Source organism: Struthio camelus, chromosome 15 (genome assembly GCF_040807025.1).
Source record: "Struthio camelus isolate bStrCam1 chromosome 15, bStrCam1.hap1, whole genome shotgun sequence".
Lineage (NCBI taxonomy): Eukaryota > Metazoa > Chordata > Aves > Struthioniformes > Struthionidae > Struthio > Struthio camelus.
This window is the reverse complement of record NC_090956.1, coordinates 9,275,482-9,296,604: the sequence shown is the minus strand read 5'-3', so window position 1 is coordinate 9,296,604 and position 21,123 is coordinate 9,275,482. Positions and strand designations below refer to the sequence as shown.

The 21,123-nt window shown below is 43.0% G+C and overlaps 1 protein-coding gene across 1 annotated transcript in view; it reads left to right on the top strand.

Moving 5' to 3' along the window:
* Positions 1-283: 283 nt before the first annotated feature.
* The window catches only part of OTOA (otoancorin), a 39,633-nt gene continuing 18,793 nt past the window's right edge, over positions 284-21,123 (top strand). Inside the window, exons 1-20 of the mRNA XM_009683368.2 lie at positions 284-352; positions 3,116-3,199; positions 3,525-3,553; positions 3,648-3,678; positions 3,770-3,797; positions 4,701-4,788; positions 6,320-6,451; positions 7,807-8,042; positions 8,259-8,362; positions 10,853-10,959; positions 11,399-11,538; positions 13,777-13,900; positions 14,279-14,494; positions 15,054-15,221; positions 15,563-15,703; positions 16,303-16,358; positions 16,745-16,862; positions 17,375-17,448; positions 18,632-18,767; positions 20,692-20,882. Coding sequence (XP_009681663.2) covers positions 3,121-3,199; positions 3,525-3,553; positions 3,648-3,678; positions 3,770-3,797; positions 4,701-4,788; positions 6,320-6,451; positions 7,807-8,042; positions 8,259-8,362; positions 10,853-10,959; positions 11,399-11,538; positions 13,777-13,900; positions 14,279-14,494; positions 15,054-15,221; positions 15,563-15,703; positions 16,303-16,358; positions 16,745-16,862; positions 17,375-17,448; positions 18,632-18,767; positions 20,692-20,882 — 2,198 coding nt within the window. The 5' untranslated portion in view covers positions 284-352; positions 3,116-3,120. The remainder of the gene's footprint in view (positions 353-3,115; positions 3,200-3,524; positions 3,554-3,647; positions 3,679-3,769; positions 3,798-4,700; positions 4,789-6,319; positions 6,452-7,806; positions 8,043-8,258; positions 8,363-10,852; positions 10,960-11,398; positions 11,539-13,776; positions 13,901-14,278; positions 14,495-15,053; positions 15,222-15,562; positions 15,704-16,302; positions 16,359-16,744; positions 16,863-17,374; positions 17,449-18,631; positions 18,768-20,691; positions 20,883-21,123) is intronic.

The window sequence follows — 21,123 nt, the reverse complement described above, 5'->3', positions numbered from 1 at the left end:
AGCCAGGAATAATTTAAGATACCGTCCAAGGGGACAAGTGCTTGTTTTGGGTCTGCTGTCCAAATTCGTTACTGCAGGGCATGTGAACCCGCCTTGCTCACAAGAAAGCTTTCTCTCATGCCCCTGCTGGGGGTGACAGTGCGTAAGTCACATCTCGGTGATCTCGCTAAGGTGCAGTGTTTTGCCCTGGAGAGTAACTAAACTCTCTGTTCTGTCGAGGTGGCACTGGATATGTTGCACCGCAGGAGAAAGATGCTGTGCAAGGGCCCGATTTAGTCGAGACCTTTCAACGCAAGGTTGGAAGAGCTTCGTCTCCCAGAAACCGCAGCCCCCTTTTGCAGGGTGACCCCAGGTACAGTTAGTTCCTCTTCTGCTCTAGGAAGCCGGGGGGCCGCGGGCCAGGGCTTGGCGTGGGGGGCCGGGGCAGCAGGCCTGACCCTGTTAGTGCCCCCGTGCAGCTCGCTGAGGTCCCCTCATCCCAAGAGGGGACGCGTCCTCTTCTGCCGGCCGCGGGAGCCCCGGGCTGCTGCCCTCGGCAGAGGAGGCTCGCCCCCACCTCTGGCTGGAGGCTGGGTGCCGCTGGGCAGCGCCGGGCCGCAAGGCGGTCCTGCTCCCGGCGCCTGCCCCCTGCGCCGCCGGGGTCCCTTGCCGGAGCCGCCCAGCTGGCTGAGCGCCGGAGCACGGCCAGGCAGGCGCACGCCGAGGCAGGTAAGGTGCCGTGGGGCCCTGGCTCTCCCCGCGGATGCCGCAAGGGCCTGGCGCCTCTTCTCTTCCACCCTCTGCCTCCTTCCCCCTCCTCTTCCAGCCTGCGCCCCCCGAGGGCTCCCCGCTGCACGGAGGCTCCTTTGGAGAGAGCCTGGCTGCAAGGGGGAGGACGGGCAGCAGCAGCGCGTGGGGTTATCAGCAAGCTTCTGGTTATGAGGTTAGCTTTCTGCTTATCAGGCTTCAGATAAGGCACTGGCTGGCTCAAAGAAGCGAGTGATACGAAGTCTAGGATTTCTTGACATGGAAAAGTGTGTGTTTGGGGAGTAAGCGGAGAGGGCGGCCCGGGAGCACCCCATCACCCTGGCAGGGTCCCTGCAAGGGACGTCTCGGAGAGCTGCTCACAGCGCTTGCAGCTGCGGTGCTGGGCGAGCTCTCGGGGGCTGCTCGAGGGCAGCTGCAGAGCCTCAGCCTGGCTTGGGATTGCCTAAAAGCCCCAGTGACCTTCTGCGAATGGGCTGGTTTCACTGACAGAGGGAAATGCCTCATCCTGCAAATAGTCTTATTGAGCAGGGCTATTTCGCAGCAGATTTCTTCTGCACCTGCCGATTGCCTCTTGCAGTTGCTCAGGATAAAACACCAATTTCCTTAGCATTTAATCTCCTTATATGTTAATTTAGTATGCTTTAATTAAAATACGTTCCCTGATCAAAGTGAATGAGTTGGAATAAACAAATCAGGATTGACTTTGGTGGTGTGATTTAAGCTGTGCAGAGTAATCAAACCTTGCAGCAAAATTAACAGGGCAAAGGCAGAAACAAACACAAAAAAGTTCATTGTCTAAGAAACCAGATACGTCTGAATGAGGGACATGTGGCGCTCCCAAAAGAACAGTTGAAAAGGGTTTCAGACCGTGCAGGAACAGGACAGAGGCAGTAACTTCTGAAAGACTAATATTTAAATTGTTCATCATCCACCAGTTTGAGCCACTCCCATTGTAAGAGCAAAGTTACCAATTTGAATTAGACTAAAGCGTTGCTAGAGGCTGTTGAAAAGATTTTTTTCATAAAAAGAGTGCGTTGCTGATGCATGTGATTAAACAATCTGAAAGAGGCATTTGTATTTATCAGATGTTCAAATCTAGCTCCATCTACGGCAGAGAGCTGAACAGGAAAAAAAAGAGGAGAGAGAGAACGGATCAAAATTCAGCAACCAAAAGAAATTAAGTGTGGCTGCAAATAAGCCCTTGAAATGAAGGAAAGGCAGAGAAAACCAAGCAAAGTGATCTCAGGCTCAGAGCAAGGTTTGCTGATAAGGCCTGCTGGGTCAATAGTTAAAATTATGGGCTAATCTCAATGTGAAGAGCTGCAATCTGCGGAGCAGGGCATCCTCTGACCTCAAACAGATTAATTCATTGCTTTACCTGTGGCGACGGTGACCCTCCTTGCTGGGCAGGGTGCCACGCTGAGGGTCCTGAGGCAGAAAATCCTCTCTCCAGCAAACGGGTGCAATATGGATTAATGTAGCTCTGGATATCCCGTTACTGCCCTTCCAGCTGTTTGTCCTTCCGTGATCTTTATGCCACGGAGCACAGGACAGCCGGATAGCAAAACCTACTGGAACACATAAAAACTAGGTCCCAACTGGCAGTGAAAAATCGGTGGTGTCCTTCTCAAAGTACAAAGACTTGCACTCAGAGCAGTGTAAATGAAGCAGCATGTTTCTGAGTGCCGTTCCCCGCATGCTCCTTTCGCTCCGTGCCAGTATGTTTCTCCCCTTCTCTGCGGACGGGCAGCACCGGGCCAGGAGCACCCCTTCGCTCCCCTCACCTGGAGCCCTCAGCACCACGACGGGGCGAGCGAGGCAGCCGGGCCCTCCCGGGGGCCGCGTTTTGGGGTGGCTCCTGCAAACAGGGGGTTCCTGACCGGTTCTGCACAGGCAGGCAACGTAACATGCTAGAGAAGGCCTAGGGTTTGCTTGGAGTTTCTTTGCTATTTCCTTTTTCACCCATTCTGCCGGTTTCTTTTTTATTTCATCTATATTTAAAATGCTTTTTTTTTTTCCAACTGAATTACTTTTAAATCACATTTCGTTGGACAATGGCTTAGCAAATAAGCAGTGCTACTGGAGGGAAAATTAAAGGAGCTGTTTGGTAAAAGGGAAAGAAGCCTGGCTCCACACGCGCCCTTAGTGGGCTTGTGTTTGCTTAAAACATATCTCTATCCTAGAAAAAGATCTAAATTAAAAAGTTGGGAGCAAGCATCCTTGGATCGTTCTGATCTTAGTCTGTACTCGACAGCTTAGTCAGTCTCTGTTTTATAGCTATGAAAGTTTGGGTGGATATTGCCTTTTGACTTTGTTCTTTTTATTTTCCTTTTCAATCCAAATATCTTCTGATTCTAATAAACTCTAGAAGAAATGTCCAGACTTTTGAAGATATGGTTCTTATTGGTATTAATGAATCACGCTGAGATTACACACAGTCAGAGCTCTGAAGGTAAGATCAGAAATCTTATGAGGGATATAGTTCGTGCAGACGGAAAAAAGCTCTGTGTAGTAAAATAGATACAGTACTATTTAGTAGCTAGGACCATATTCTCTGCTCTCATGACTTCATGGAGCTATGCCAGCAGAGAGTTTGGCCAGCATTGTTTATTGTTTAATAGCCTTTTATTTTCACTGTTTTTTTCTGTAAATACATGTAAACCAAACTATATTGAATTAAATCTGTGTACATATAGTTGTGATGTATATATTTTTGCGTAACACTTTTTGATGGTAAAATGTTAAATCAGTTTTATCAACAGGATAATCTTTTACAGGTTTACCTCCGTTATTACACAAAGCCATGGTTAGTATTTCTATTTGATCTCTTTAATAACGTTTTATAGTATAATCTAAAACTATGTATGTTATTACCTATACTTATCATTTTTGTTCATTAGGAGGAAGTAATAGCTGGAAAGTATCTGAATGGTAATGTGCAAAATTGTTCCTACTTGCATTTCTAAAAGGAATTAAAACTCGGTATGTCACAGTAACTTTCTGTTCAATTTTTCATGTGTAGCTCTCCTCGATATACTCCATTTTCAGAGGTAACGTATTACTTTTGCCATCTTAATTTTCGGTGTTGTCTTGCACGTCAGATATGATCTGTTTCATTTGCACAGAACTGGAACATTATGGATAGAATGAAATTGGCACATATGATTGCTTTGATTTAGATCTACTGTGGGAAGTATTTCCTCTTTAACAGGCATAGACTAGTTTTTGTGATAAAGCAAAAAATATGCACAGAATGAGGCTAAGAATAAACACAAGCTACAGCTTTCAGAAGCTTTGATAATTAACTTTGTTCATATGTTTTAGAAAGCCTTCTTAAGGAAATGAGGTGCAGTTCCAACTTTCTGTCCATCTTTGGCTTTCAGTCCTGCTGCATCCCACATCCATCCCTTTTCCTCCAGCTCCTAGCAACTTTTCTGAATTATTTGCTGATTTTGTCTCAATCTGAAAGAGCAGTACAAGCCTCAAAGGCAAGTCAATTCCTACATATTTTGAGAAAATCAACGGCTGGGTAAAGAAGAAACACTGCTGAGGGAAAGGCAGCAGAAATTAGTCACTGCACATTCTCCATGCAGGTCAGAAAAGGCATGATGTGGTGCCAGGCAGCACATATATAACGCTGGACTAGCCACAGCGCAGCTTGTCTCATGGCTAGAGATGGTACTAATGGCAACATGTTGGAAAATTGAGATTATTTTGGTGAGGTGTGGAGTTTGAAGAAGAAAAACAACTAATGAATTCCATTCCTCACTGACCCACTCATTTTCATTGCATTAAATCAGTTGGCTGTTAATCTGGTTAGGACAAAAAGCTGAATACTTGTGTCATTATGGTGTCAGTAACAGTGCTTCTCATAGTCTTATTTTGTCTCGTAGTCTACTGTTTTACATGTTGTATTATTTCACTGGCGTTTTTGCTGCTGTTTTCCATTGCAGTTCTAACGTCTGGACAGCAGATACGCTTACAAAAGTCATGGCATATTTTCATACCCAAGAAGTTATGTTTACTCTTAGCAGTTTACAGGTTTGTACCATTTAAAAGACATGAGAATTCTTATTAAAAAAAGAGAATGAAAAAGGCAACCTATATCTGTAGCCGAAACTAGGTGATTAGTAACAGAGAAAACGAATAGGTCTTTATAACTTAATATGAAATAGTAATAGGATCTTTTTTTTCTAAGACTGAAGCTATATACAAAGGCTAAATAATAAGAAATAAGACCCTTTTGCTTCTCCTCTGATGGAAAGGAAAAACTAGTTTTCAGGCTCAGTGTTTGTTTCTGAGTTGAGTGTATATGCATGCTATCTTCCGTTAAATGGCAAGATTCTCCCAGACTATGACGTGGCTGTAGTTTGCATTGCTTCTGGTGGAGTGGGAGGCTCTGGGGTATCCTACAAAATGCTTCCGAAGCCTTTATGGCTCCTCTGAACTGTTTTTGTAAACCTCCGTGTGGAAGTGACGTAGGAAACGGTGGTTGTTCATTATCCATTGTCACTATGATGGCCACGAACCAAATCCCACAACTCTGCTGGTTAAGTGGAGCTGTCGCCTGCTGATGAAAACCTGGATGCCTCCCACCTCCCCCTGCACGCACCCTGATGGAGGAAAATGTCAAATGTGCAGTATGGGTTTCAGACACTCGCCCAAAGCCCGTGGTCATGCACTTCCAACGTGCTGGAATCCATTTCCCAGGTGCCATTTATTGTTGCAGCTCTTCTGAACCTACACAAGGCTATCACCGCCTCTGCCCGTGTGCTCTTAACGTCTTTAAAGTTCACTTATACAGGTTGGTTTTATTAACACTTTATGGCTGCAGTCAGCCATGGACTCCCTAGAGAGCAAGGCTTTTGCAGAGCCTAACTGTGTTAATATTTGTTGGTTGCAACGTAGACTACGCAAAGACAGCCAAGATTCAGTACAACCCCGATCCCAGACCAGTTCTGAGGGAGTTCCCCTGGGAATTCGAGTGGATTTTACTACAGTCTGCTGCTGCTGAGCCTCACAGGGCTTTCTGTTCCAGTGCTAGAATTCCCCTCAGAGTTTCAAAAGAGGCACTAGATTGCTAACTGGTAATGCAGTTTGATGTGAGAGAGACTACATTTTTGACTTATGACCTGGTACAGACTTTTTGTCCCATCTAATTTCATGTTTCTTTCCTTTTTTTAGGTAATAATAGTATGGACATTGTACACGATTTTTAGAGCACTTTTAAAAGTTTGTTTTCACAGCTCTGCTGTGAAGCAGAAAAGCATTATTATTCTTGCTTTTGCAAAGGGAGAAACTGAGGAATTTCTGTTAAATGGCTCACTGGAGAGGGTCTTGCTCATGAAGCCAGGAACGGGATTTCAAAATTATTATATTTCAGCGTTAAATTGAGATTATTTTTGTTTACTGTTTGGGTTGAGTATAATTGTTCTAGTCATTGAAAACATAGGCAGCACAGGAAGCTTAGCACTTCTCTCCCCTTAAACGGAGATTCTCAGGGAGTAAAAGATGCCCTCTAGTATCAAGCCCTGAGTTTTATGTATATTGTGTATATTTTTCTGTACTTCAGACATCCCTAAAAAGTTACCTGAAGAACCTTTTATACCAGCCTAGGCAACTACTCTCCGAATTTCAACAGCTTGATCAGCAGCAGTTTCAGACGGCAATGAAATATCTCTTCAGCAGCAGAAAGGAGCGCCTTGTAAGTCTCTCTGCGCTGTGCTCAAGAGCTGCTCCCCACGGCTCAGACGAACGGCAGAGGGCCAGGCCGGGGGGCGCGCTGGGCACGGCTGCGTTGCTGCCGTCGGTTCCATTCCAGCCCCCCCTCCCTTTAGCTTGGGTTTATTTGGTCGAACGCTTGTTGCCTGAAAGCTTGGTGCCTACTCCCCGTCAGTCCTCAGGATTGTCTCTGTAATCGGTGGGGAGGGTCGCGTCTCCAGAGAATGATTTGCCTGTCCTACAGGGACACCTACGGCAGGTAGGACCAGCTGTTCTCTGGGAGCGCCTGCTTCTCTTCAACGGCTGGAAAGGCAGCCAAGCTGACTAAAGAAGGTGAAATTAATTATCTTGTTGATTAGGTATGGGAGCGTGCAAGCAAATCATGAGGCAATCTGGAGGGGAGGCAGCGTAACAGCATTTGCTTGCCCCTGTAGTAGGTTCTGGGTGGTGTATGTTAAACGTGCAGAGTCCCTGCAACGGCAAGGGGTGCCGCACGGAGGGGCTCCCCCTTGCAGGGCCGGGATCGGAGCCTGCTGCAGGCAGGGCCGCCAGCATGGCTGCCTTTGAAGGGGGAGATTAATCTGGGAGAAATAGAGAGCGTTTCCCCAGACACAGGAGGTGACTGCCTGGAACCAGCGCTGTATAATGCCCCATGCCAAAGCGCGCAGGACAGGGCTGCGGCGTGCACCAGGAGCCACATCAGCAGCCCGCACGCCCTGTCCCTGAGCTGTGAGCTCCCTCTTCCCACATGGTATTCCTGACTCCTTCCAGGATGGATTATACCAGAGTAACAAATCACCAGGCCTGGAGCTACCAGCCCTGAACGTGCTGTCCTGGGCACGTCGACTTGTGAGATGGAGAACAGCCCAATGATCCATCCTCAGCCAGGGTGACTTTATGCCTTTGCTTTGTTTCTTTGATATTGCCCAGCCTTCTGGAGGGGATGTTTGTACTAATGGCTGCGGGAAATACTGCGTGGCAAAAGGTCTATTCCAGAGATGTCTGTGTATTAAATTATAGATGAAATAATGCCCATTCTATTCCACAGCACTTTCATTTTTCCAAGTATCTAAATCTTTCATGAGAGCACACAGTATAACTTCAGCCATTTGGATACTTTTTCTGCTTTTCATTTTGATTTTGTTAAAAGATTTAAGCTGGTCTCTGGCCAATGGCAGAAAGGAATTATCTTAAGTAATGCAACCAGACAATATTTTGCAGCTGCTGCTCTTCAGAATAGCACTATATTGTTTGTACGGTGCCTTTTGTCAGGCTTCAAAATGAACAATATATTGAATTAATCAGAGAGACATTCTTTTAACTGTCTGTTGCTTGCAGGAAATGGGAAACATTATTCTTGATTTGGACAAGATTAGAGAGAGAGTTTTTCAAAGCCCAGGAGTAAACAGGACCTTGTTCCTTGTAACACTGGAAAAATGTTTCCTGGCTTTGAGTGCTATGGAGTGTGTGGATATCCTGAGCCAAGTTTTGCGTGAGTCAGCAGCGCGCTATCTCCAACCTGGTGTCATTGGGAGCCTCCCAAAAGACCTGCAGGAGGATGCTTTCAGAAACTTGTAAGCCATTTATTTTCCAGTCAACACAACTAATAATTTGTAGCATTTACTGCTTATATATACTTCTAAAAGGAGGTTACTATGTAATCTCTGTACCTATTTTGCAGCTATAACTTTCTGCTTAGGTGCTGCTGTTTCTGAAAATACTTGTCCGTGTGTGTCATTTAAAAAGAAAGTTTACTCATTAGTGAATTCATATGCCATTGTATCACTTAGATCAACAGTATTCAAGGACCTCTACGACAAAACTTCAGCAAATACACAGAAAGCTCTGTATGGCTGGATGAAGCAGATTCTACGAAAATCTTGTAACACCAGTGGTATGTTATGTACAAACGAGGTCTTTCCTTCTTGCCTGTAGGAACAGAAAAACAGTCAGCAAAAGGTCTATCCATTGTGTTGAATTATTTCCCCATTTGAGAGAGGACTGTTTTATGAGTAATTGTCTTGAATACCTTACTTTGCTGCAAAATACAGTAAGCATAATATGTTTATTGTCCACCAAAAATAGTTTTCTTATGATGCTTGTTCTTCATCACTGCTCTTCTGCACAGAGCTATGCACAAAGTCTTTCTACTCAAGTCCTTTTTCTAAGACTTAGCTAGGACCCGGTTGCCAGGCACTCTGCCCGGGTGTGTGGTTCATTTCTGAACTCATATTCAGATTAGAAAAATAGATCTGTCTTGGAATACGTGAGACAATGTGCTGTTTAGAAAATACAACAAAAATGGAGGAAGTGCGAAAGTTCTTCTGTACATGTCAATGACTCATTCAGAAAAGCAACAAGAGGAGAAAAAAATGAATTAATGTTACCTCCTCCAATTTTATGTATTTTTTCTCATCTGTTTGCCTTGTTAATAGGTGTTTTAAGCAGATGTGTCACAGCTGGGACAGTGTAGGGCAAACTCCACGAGGGGGCTGTAAAGCAACAGCAGCACAGACACATCAGAGCGGGCGATGGGGTTTCAGTGAACATCCCAGCAGGACTGTGCAGGAGCATCTTAGCCTTTTGTATGTTTTTCTTCCTCTTCTTCCCCTGGAAGTTAAAGGCAAAGCGCCCACTTTCTTCAGCAGAGCACAATCTGGCTGCTCGGACTGCTGCCGTTTCGAAGCACGAGAGTAATCCGTAAAGTCTTAGGGACGAAGTTCACAACGCTGCTGTGAGGTAGCGTTGTTGCCTGTTTATAAATGGGGACGTGAAGATGCAGTACTTGCCTGATACGTGGCAGAACTGGGAAAAATTCACGTTATCAGACATCCTGGTTTGTGCCCCAAACCCTCAGTTTTCAAAAGAGCACCCAGCTAAGGAGGGGCTGAAAGTTATCATGCCTCTTCTAGGTCCTGGTTGCTGCTTCGGCTGCAGGGCAGGGCAGAAAAGGTAAATCCACTTGTGAATGCGTCCTGGTATGGCTGGTGTTTCCGAGGCTGCCTTCCTAGCCTTCCTGCTGGGTTTGGTGACGGGGAGCTCGTGGCCGTGCCGGGGGTGCAGAGGGCTGTCCCGTCGTGTCCCCGGCATGTCTGCGCCGGGTCGAGCCGGGTCGCCGGGCTGGCATGGGTGTCATTGTTGCGTCTGGGAATCACAGCTTTCGAGAAAGGTCTTTGTCACTCAGCCGCTTCTCACATGTTCCGTATTAAAAATGCCACGGTGTTCAGAGATGAAGCAGGCTGGTGGCCTTTACAAAAACAGGAGGCTGTAATTTTATACCTCGTTTATAAAGAACAAAACAGCTTTGGGGGAAGCAGTCACTAGGGCTGATAACTGCAAGTCTGCTCTTCTCCTGCATGCCACAGTCAACATCTTTAAATTGTGATTTGTTTTCCTCTTCTACTGCATCCTTCCACTCTCTTATTACTCTTGGTAGTGCGAGGTAATATCACTTAAGAAAACCGGGGCCTGACGGACAGTTCTGCTGGGAGTGCTGTTGTCTCGGCTAAGGCACTTAGGGCTGTGTTTTCAAAAATCAATTGCTGAATAGGGTTCTTCACTTTCTGATATTTGTAGGCTGTTTTTTTCAGAGGCTGAAAACTCTGCAAAATGCATTGCTGATATAATTTTAATAGAGTTGTGAGTGATCGATGTTGTTCAATTGTTCAGAGGTATCATCACATTGAGCATCCAAGTTATGAGGCTTTGGGGAAAGCAAAGTTTTTGTGGCTCAGATCACCTTCCTAGTCCATGAAATAATTTTTTCTCAGGGAGGTTTGGCTCTTGGTTTTATGTAAAGCAATACCTGGGAGAATGTTGCTAAATGAATGACATTTTTAACTGTTAGGCAGTATTATTTTATATTTTTGCCAGCCTTTTTCCATATAGCTATATGACCGATTTTTAATTTTCTTAGTTGTTAGTACTGCATATTCCTGAAATAAGTGATATCACCAATAATAGTACCTCAGATATATAAAGTGTTATGAAGTAGCAGGGCTTCCTGGTATTATTAAATAATGTATGTGATTAGGAAAACTGAATTTAAAAATGCTCCTTCATATTTAATACACTTGGTTTAATTTCTCCCACCCCATACTTTTTCTTTTTTTGTTTAATTAGATAACATAAAAATTTAATCATTTTCATATGAGAAAATTTGAGACGTTTGAAACATTAGTTAATTTTTATTTTAAAAAGTATGGACATAAAAAATGTGGTGCTAAAAACTGGCTAAGGGAGTTAACCTGCTCTCTGTGTTAAGGATTTTTCTGAGTTGCAGATATTTTTTTATTATTTATCAATACTAATATACTGGCTACAATATATTTGAAAAACGATGATGTTCTTAACATTGTAGTGAGCATTTATTTATGCAAAACAGAGTTCAATGAGTCAACTTCTTGGGTCAGTGCAGAAAACTTATGGATTTTGGGAAGATACATGGTCCATCTCCCTTTAGAAGAAATTCTGAAAATTAATCTCAATGAAGTAAGTAACAAAATATGTTTGGATATATCATTATCAAGTGATGTGAGATACAAACAGTAGGCACACAAGTGCAAACTTAAACACGAAAGAGAATTTTAGGTATTTTTAATTACTTAAAGTGAATCCAAATCGATTGTTAACCAAATATTCCTCTCGTTTTATAATTCAAAAGTGTCTACCATTTACATGCAATTATTTATCTGTATCACACTTCTGTGACTTGTACTGGAAGAAGGACAGGGACCCATGATAGCAGACCCTCAAATTATTTGAAAGTTTGGCAGGGAATCATTTACGCAACTTTGCCTTCACAAATTCTGTTTGTCTCGTTCCTTTCACTATAACATGAATGGAGTCAATGAATTTGTAGCGTCAAACATATTTTAATGGAAGTAACAATTCCATAATCCTGACATACGATTTTATTTGTACTGATCAGATAAGGCTGTTCATTAGCTATGACAACGCAACGAAGCAGTTGGATACAGTGTATGATATCACACCAGACCTCGCACAAGCTTTCCTAGATAGAATAAACTCATCAGGATTTGATATGAGAAACGCTTCAACTATCTACAGGCAAGACTCCTTTTCTTTTTCTGGCTGCATATGGAGAGAACAAGTAAGTCAGGTGAAAAGAGAGGGGCGTAAGCGATAAACAGCTGACAAGATTCTGGATGGGGCATGATTTTTCCTTCCAACAGAAAAATCTAGACTGAAATCCAGTCCTGGTTAGTAGCCATGAAGAACTGCTGCTACTTTATGGATTTTTGGAGGTCCACCTAATTGGCAGAGGCTGCAACAGCAGAGCTGACTGTAGGGTTAGTAACGGGGTTGCAGCAGTATGTGGGGAACCAGGAAAGACTACTTTGAGCGCAGCAGTGAAAGGCGCTTCCTGACTCTCGCAGCCGTCTGACTTGCGCTTGCAGCCTCAGTCTCGCTGCCTGCTCTGAGAAGTGGGCAAAAAGGGGCAAGTGAGGAGGAGTGGGTACAACCAACCAAATTGGGATAGCAGGACAGAAGCCACCTTGACTGAAGGTGGAGCTGTTCTGTGGAAATCATGTTACCGTTAGGATTCAAGGAGAAAATCTTACCTCATGTTGACCGGGGCTGTCAATGGTGTTTAACGGACATGCGTGTCACCAGGAAGGTCAAGAACTGAACAGGTGAAAAGCCGGTTGTGTCGCCCTCTTTATGAATAGTCCTGCAGGGCAGAGATGAGCCACATTTGAATGCTTACGACTGTTATGGGTGTAAACAGGAAACTACCTTTTTAGGGTTGTTAAATCAGCACTGAACTTGCTTTAACAATAATAAAAAAATAAAACAAACTGTTCTTATTCATAAATGTGCAGTAAGTGTGAGCCACCTGCAAGGAGGTGCTGCAGTCTACATTTACACTGTCATATAAAGGTATATATTTAGTCCCAAGACACCACTATCTGAAGTTATTTCCAGTCTCCTTGGGGAATACCTTGGAGTGTTAAACTAATGGGGAACACGCTTTATGGCTTCCGAACTCCTGTCATTACTGCAGTGTAGCTCATTGACTTCCATGAGGTATTGTTGATTTTTGGTGATGTAAGTGAGAGAAGAATTATGCGCACACTCTACATTTCAATGTCAGAAATCTTAAAAATGATTTTACGGCTCAAGAGAGGTGCCAGATTCTTACAAATGAGAGAAATGTCATGCTCCATAATCCTTAATATATTCCATTTTTACAACACACTTATTTTATATTACTCATTTTAACCATACTGATGATTTAAATGCACTTTTACTTTTATGAAGTAATATTATTCATTGCTGCTAATCCCAAAGGAGATGAAGCGCTCTCGGTGGCCATGTGATAATGCATCGGATGGTAATTATTTGTTATAAAAGTGCAGTTACAGATATTTCTTTGATTTGTATGTTACTTTGATGATGTCCCATGAATTCTGAAGGGCGGCTGAAGCAGCATTTCGTTACAGCACTAAGCAGGTTGTTGCTGAGGGACGAGAGGAACTAAAAGCTGAGCCTGTCTGCAGTGCAGATTTTTACTGAGTTTGCGATAGTGCTGCAGTGTTGTCCGCTGTTGATCTCGTTCACACCTGGACACCGCAGTCGAGACTCTGCCTGCACCTGCAAACTGCCGTGCTGGTGCAACTGAGACCGTGAGCCTTAGAGGGTTTTCTCGTAACCAGGGTTGAATGGTTATGTTATGTAATCCAAATGCATCCATCCAGTGGCCAGTCGTATAAACTGGCTGTGACATGGATAAGGGCCTGTGTTTGATGGGAAATGCAGCAGGCTTTAGTTAAACCTGAAACAATACCGAGAGGCTATGCAATGCTCTCGCTGTTGCTTCAATACATGAATGAATGAAGTTACATGTGAAATCCAAGCAGCATTTAAAGCAGAGTTTAAAACATCCAGTGAATGTAAATAAGAATTCAGCAGGCCACTTCTAGAGGCTTCTTAATAGCCTTTCATCCTTTTCAAAGTGGAGACGATGCTCCCAATTCTGCCAAGAGCAGTAGAGCCTGGCAGCTGGGAAGAGCCTGCCATGGGCAAATGGCATCAGGAAAACTTAAATGCTAACAGCACAAACATTTCGGGTGGAGTTTAACTGAATGTAAAGTACAGAGCATTACTCTCATAACCCAATCTCAGGCCACATGGGGCGTTAAAGGTCGCAGTTTAAGGCATAGGTCACAAACCAAAATGACGCAGAAGTTTTGAGCAGAAATAGGGTATATCAAACTGTAGTTCACTTTCCTGAGAGTGACATCAATCATTTCAGAAGATAGCTAATGTGTTTCTTCTGTGCAGGCTAGGTTTGTTGGTTTGCTTTTATGATGACATGGAGCAGATGGATGCCACCGTGGCCCGGGCTTTACTTCATCAAATGATTAAATGCAACCAACTGAGAGCTTTCCAGGCTGAAGTTCAGAAGGTGGGTGCGGTGTTCATCCCTCTTGCCTAACCTAATCCTGAACACAGAGGAGGGACTTTATTCTTGAATTCAGAAAGAAAAGAGTGAAAAACTACTGGGATCTAAGAAATAAATGGAAATAGTTCTTGAGTATCAAATGCAAAGAATAAAAGGCCATTTTTGTCTTTTACAGCTGCTCGTTCTTTTTATCATTCTGTTTCCTCACGTTCCATATTCTTTTGACCACTGTGGTTCTACCTTTGAAATTTTTATGAAGTGAATGGTTGCTAAATGCTTGCCATTGCCTATTCCAAAAACTCCAGTAAAAGTTTGGGGTGATAACGGAGATAGATTCTTGGCAGGTTTTTGTTTCCCGTCTACTTTTCTTGTTTGCTTTAGCTCAAGGCTCAGCTCCTGAATATTGCCATGCAAAACCAGACATTGAATGATACGCTTGGATCTCTGTCAGATGCTGTGGTTGGGCTGACTTCGAGTCAGCTGGAATCTTTGTCACCTGAAGCGGTGCATAACGCTATTTCAACATTAAACCAAGTCTCTGGATGGGCAAAAAGCCAAGTTATGATTTTAGCCAGTAAATACCTCTCTTATGAAAAGGTATGTCTGATATAACTTTCCTGTGTTTGATTTTTTTTAAAGTGAGATGACTTTTTCTCAGTGATAACTATAGATTTTGAAAAGTTTTGTGCCATTATGAGGCTTTCTTAATACTGTGGGTGTTCTGAAAATTCTGTTCAAATCAAATAAAAACATCCAAGACTGTAACCCCTAACATAATTCTCTGGTAACAGAGAGAATGACAATTTGCAATTGGCAGTTGTATTTATTATTTTGTCTGTATCGCTGCCCTTTGCCCTTTGAGCATGCATAATTTGCATGCTCAAGGATCTCAGACTGTGTATTCAAATATACTTCAGTGGAAGGAATCAGGCTCCTCTCTAAAGTTTCAAGGAAGGAGGCTCTGGGAGAATTGTCCCGTTTGTTCCCTGGAACGTCTTGTCAGAACTGAAAGAAATTTGAGAGAAGTGCATCCCTAGGCCATACATGTATTAGACGTTCAACAATAATAGTTTTGATTTATTTTTTAACTGTTGGTTTTAAATATGTCTGCTATTCACAGAAAACTTTCTACCTATTTGCTCTGTTCTCTCTGTAGGTTTTATCATTTCATAATGTTAGTCAAATGGGTGCATTGGTAACTGGAATTAGTACCCAGTCATTCTACAGCATGAACCCAAAGGAGCTTTCTCAGGTTATTCGAGGCACAACATCCCAGTACTCATCTGACTTGTCACCTGCCCAGCATCAAGGGATCCTCAGGAAGGTAGTTATAAACTCAATGTGTAGCAAGTTCTGTCTGTTTGCGCAAGGGCACAGTGACCAGCTATGCAGAGCATGATTTAAAATGTCATTGAGATGTGGGTTTTAGCTCAATGGTTAATATTCCTAGCATTTTTTCTGAACACTTAATATATTTATGAACAAAAGTATGTTCTGAACAACAAATATGTTATCTCTTGCTTAGTTCCTTGGCGTTTTTAATACAGACACGTTTTTCCTTTATTCTCTTAAGAGAAATGTTACACAGAATTGAAAGAAGGACAAATCCTGTAAATCTAAACATGAATTCTAAAATGGCATATATTTGCCCCTTTCTCTTTTTAGATAGCTGCATCTAGAGATTTTTCTTCGTCAGTCACAGACATGCAAGGAGCTTTCTTTAAAGAAATATCTCTTTCTGATTTATGGAAGGAGACTGGGTATAATTCTTCGATAATGAAAGAAAAAGAACTAAGAAGAAGCCAGGTAAAAATTATTATGAATTTCCCTTTCCTCTACGATTTAGTATGATGGAGGAGTAGGAAAAGTGGTGTAATACCTATGTGTTAAAGGAACATAGGTAAAAAGAAAAAACTGGCCCAAATACACCTTGACATAAGCAACTGGAGGTCACTGAGCCCAGGCAGCATTCTGAGACACTGTTACTTAAAGGGAAGCATTAATATGCTGAGTGTAAAAATCTCTGAGTTTCCACCACATAAATTTTCTTTCTCCGATATTGTATATTAGACATTTGCATGTACAGCCAGTCCTTTGGCTCTGTCCAGGGAGACGAGAGGTTGGACCACACAGCCTCCAGAGGTCCCTGCAAACCTGAATTATCGTGTGGTTGTGTGTCCTGAACATGTTTAACTCTATCCCATAGTGCAAGTTAGTGATGTTTTGTCCTGGCGAAAAATAGGCTCAGCACCCAATGCCAAACATCGTGGTTAGCAGAACTGGACCACGGAAATGCTTTTACAGTACATAAGAGAGATAAATGTACCAGCATCGTATAACAGTTTTTGTATCTTTCGTCTGTATTGCCAAAGATTAGCCTTCTATATAATATTTTTTCATTTCAGGCTTTGTATCTGTACAAATTATTGTCTAAGAAAAACTCTCCTGCTGACCTCTTGAGGTATGGATGACAGTCTCTCTTGAAATGCAGTTCAGGTCTAGTTTTGTAGTCAGACTGACTTTGAGGTAAACACTATGTGATCATTTTGTACTCTTTTATTTATTTTGTACACAGCATCATTCATTTCTTAGTACCCCAGGTCAATTCACTTTCCTTATTAAAAGGGTCTCCAAAATCAGGATCAAAGCATTGCAGGGGTTGTGATATTTTAAGGCTCAGTCAACATTTTTCAGTTTAGTTACAGTTTTACTTGCAATAGCCTTTAGATTACAAGAGAGAGAAGATAAAGGTGGTCGTAGAAATTATATCTTGGGACATGGCTGTGGAGAGTGAAGACTAGATCCTGGTCATATATTCAAGAGATTGTACTTTGCTTTCCCTATCAGCACAGGACAGCTCGTAAAAGGAGTAACTTGTCAGCTGATTGAAAGTATGGACGCAGACTATTTTGTAAACCATTTTCAATTCTTTGAAAGGAATCTTCATCTGCTTTCTCCATATCAGGTAAAACAAAAAAAAAAGACTTTGTGTACATAAACATGCTACCCAATATCCAACCTGTAGGTAAATTAGAATATGATTAATTATTTTTTCATTTTTTTCCAAATTTTGTATGTGTGAATTTGTCTGCTAACGTATTTCATTTAAATCTTGTATGTGTGAATTTGTTTGTTAACACATCTCATTTTTACAACTTCATTTCTTGCTTAGGAGTTGCAATACATTTCTACAATCCTTCTAACTTTTTTTTAATTTTCATAAGTAATCTGTTTGAAAATATGTATACGTTTTGGAAACACATACAAATGCTCTCGTGCACTCAAATATAGGATGTTTCACCTCTGATGTCTACAAAGTGAAAACTCCAAACCGCTTTGTAAAAGAAGTCTAAGAAAACTGCTCTCTGAAGATAATGTGCATGGTTATATCTATGCTAATTTATAAGCTATAATAAACAAACCGTATCTTCCTCAAAATTCACAAATACTTAAGGTCTTATTTCTAATTGGTTTTAGGTTAATTGTTTGGCTTGGAAATTTTGGAAAGTCTCCAATGCATCTATGCCTCCCTTCTTCTTATTGGTGCTTCCGTGAGTTATACTGTATTACATCGTAAGCTGCGGCATTCATTTTGAGTAATCCTTGTGAGCATTAATAACTTCTTCAGTCCTAGGAAAACTGATATTTCAAACAAATGGTGATTTGTAAAAGCTGGTCACTGGTTTCAGCCAAAATCCATGTCAACTGTGTGAGGTGAAAGAAACACGGGGAAGGCTGGGCTTGCACAGCTTTGGAGTATGGCTTCGTTTGCAAAGGCTGTCTGCCGCTCCGGATGGGAAACAGCATCATTTGGTTTAATTTGCACTTTCCTAGAAAGGAAACCTACTCCAAAATTACTTTTGTTCTTAACCCACCCACCACATCTGGATTCATCAGAGAAGGGGGAAATGCTCCTCTCTATTTTAAAGTTTAGATGCTGCATTTACTCTCTGTCTCTCTCTATGTAGTACCAACAGGAGGTAGTAAACTTTCTTACGTATCCTAACTTCAACACAGTGGCCACACAAGGCAAAACTTCTAGGCAGCCTGGATGCCTGGAAGTCGCAGAGATTCTTACCACGTGGCAGGCAGAACTGGGTGATGCGTCTGTTCCTCTACCCAGCCGTAAGGAGAGACTGAACAGGGACAGGCAGTACTGCGATTCCTGGCTCTGCAATCTCAGCAAGGAGTCCCTGTTCCGCTCCTGAGCGCCTGGCTTGCGTTGCTTTCTGCTCCTGCTGAGCAGCTCACAGATATTTTCAGAGCCTGGACCCTTTCTTTTTCTTCCCCACCTCCTTTTTGAGCCTAATGTGGGATGATAAGCAGTAAATGGTCAATAAGGAGACTGACAAAGCCGGGGCCTTTCCCAGCTTTTATGTTTGGGTATTAACACTACTCATTCCTAACAGAAAGGAGAAAGGGGGAAAGCTTCTGAACTGCAGATGCACTTGTTCCATATGGTGCTGTAACAGCTGAAATAGAGCACTTTCATCCCCTTACAGCTATTTATAACCCTTAGCCATTGTTTGAAGTGAGGTTAATGTGAAGAGCTAGAAGAAGAAGTGAGCTAAAGTGAGGTGGGGATTGCTTGCAACTCTCTGGCTTGCCCAGTTTGTAGTTGCTCAGGCTCAGACTGGTTTCTGAATTTTCCCATCACCACAGATGTTATGGGTGTGCTTATGGGTGTATGAAGGTCGGGTTTACATTCTGAGACCGTTTCAATTCTTTCTGCAGGGCTGACTATCTGGAGTATGTTTCAGGCTCTTTGTGTGTCCCTTTCATTGCGAGTCTGGGAAAGACTGAGATGGATCTTGTGAATCCAAGCCTTCACAAAAAGAGCGCTGTCCTGCAGAAAGTACAGGAGTGTTTGGTAGGCACAATTAGCTGGGGGTCAGTGGTGGGAGGGAGAGCTGCCAAAAAGTAATCTGCAGTTGGCCACTGACAACTCCAAACTAAGTGGAAGTGGTTGTATTGTTTGTTTCTCGCTGTATTCACATGTGGTGCCTCACAGTGTCGTAGCGCTTTCTTGCACTCCTCTCTGCAGACGTCCCGCTTGTGGTCTGCTGCGGATAGACAGCAAGCTCTCAGGCACAAGCTCTCCTGTTCTGTGCTTGCGCAGTACCTCAGTGCAGTGAACCCCAAGCTGGTGACCCTGTGACAGCCCAAAAGGCAATAACATGGCATGCTAATGCCTTCATTATCATAAGCGAGAGCAGCTTAGGCTATAGCATGGCTGAGAGAAAATATTAGAATATGTTTAAGGCAGAGCAAAACAAATTTGTGATTTTTCTGGATTGTACATGCCCAAGGCCAGCGATATGTCTGTCTAGCAACCTACCAATTTATTCCCGACAGAAATTAGATGTCTGTAGAGCTCTAGCATCACTGTAACCTCTCAGCTACCCAGAACTGCTTTTGAAGCAGCTCTGTAGAAAACGTTTCTTGCTCAACAAAAATATTTTATTTATTCTCATATAGATCAAAATAAAGCTGCTGTTTGGAATTTGTTTTCCTGGAGAAGAAAAGGCTCAGGGGAGATCTTACCGAGTTGTATAAACACCTGAGGGGCGGGCGTAAAGAAGATGGAGCCAGACTCTTCTCAGTGGTGCCCACTTGAAAGGGCAAGGGACAATGGGCGCAAATTGAAACACTGGAATTTCCAGTTAAACAAAAGAAAAAAACTTTTTTAGTGTAAGAGTGATCCAACACTGGAACAGGTTGCCCAGAGAGGTTGTCAAGTCTCCGTCCTTGGAGAAAATCTAAACCAGCTGGGCAAGGGCTGGGCTGGGCAAGGGCCCGAGCAACCTGCTCTAGTTGACCCTGTTTTGAGCAGTAGGATTTGGGCTAGGCGATCTCAAGGTCCCTTCCAAACTCAACCGTTCTGTGACTGTGACACTTGCACGTAGTATCACACTGCGTTTCATGTAGCAGTAATGTCAGTCACTACCCACATATGTTCACGTCTTACCCATCTGTATTCTTACGGGGTTTTTTTCATATATTGTTTTGATTGTATCGTTCCCTGTCTAGAGAAACACATTTTTAAAGCTTGCTTAATTTTTTTCAATTCCATAAGTAATACCAGTGTTCTCATGAGAAGTCATTGCTAACCACAGTAAACTGCTGAGGACAGCCCGGAGCTGACCCATTTGTACTTAGAGCTGTTCCTCCTTGCCCCAACCTTTCCTACTTCCTGTACAGCTGCTCACAACACAGGTTGCTCCACAGGTGAGGTGGTTATACCAGGAGTATTTTGGGACTCCTGCTGTCTGGGAGCTGCAGCTTTCCTCAGTGGTCTGCTGTGGCTGTGAATATTCATGCCATTATATATACTAACCAGCCCTATAATCCCTGGTGTTTTGACAGGCACTGAGAAACCCTGCAGAGCCAAGCTTGTGACAGCAGGAGCTTGTCATCCCTTTGCCACAAGGGGCCACAGGAGCACCCTCCTGCCAGGCAGAACTGCACCACCTCTGCATTTGTTGGATGATGACCTGGATATGGATATGTGGCAGGGGATTTTGTTTTAATTAACTGTTATGTATGGTTCAATATTAAGTAAGAATACACTGAAAGCTGACAGAAGTGCTGATTAAATATTGCCAGTTGTATGGTTAACAGCAAAAAGTAAAAAGTAGTCTTGACGGAAAGTGTAGCTTAAGCTGCCAGCATGAACTGTTGTGTCTTTGTTCCTTAAAGGGTTGTAGAGCTTAAATGTATTGTGAAGAAGCTGAGTGACGCAGGGCAAGAGCCAAGATTAGCTCTGCCAGCAAGGTGAATGCTCTTTGTTTCAGAATGGCTCCATTGCTGATGAATATGATGTTGACCTACTCGGAAATCTAATCTGCCACTTACCTCCAGCCTCTATACAAGGCAGAATGTCCCTGAAGGCAATGGCAGCAGCCCTGCATCAGTTCAAACTCTGCCGACAGCTCAGCCATGAGCAGAAGACTGAAATTAAATACAAGCTCCTCGAGTTATATGGGTAAAGTATTAGATATACCACTTTGCTTTTGCTGATGTTTAAGCCATGCAAATACCAATCATTTGCTTTCTCCAAATAGCACTGCAGTGAAAAACAACACAAAGCAACTTCTATCGCTGGCCGAGCATGGGGTCTCGGTCTGCTGGAATGACATTTCTGTTCTTGTGCCGTAACATGATAACTGCGGAACAGAATATAACCCCAGGGACACCTAGAGTGGCTTATGTCCCAGAGAAAAAGG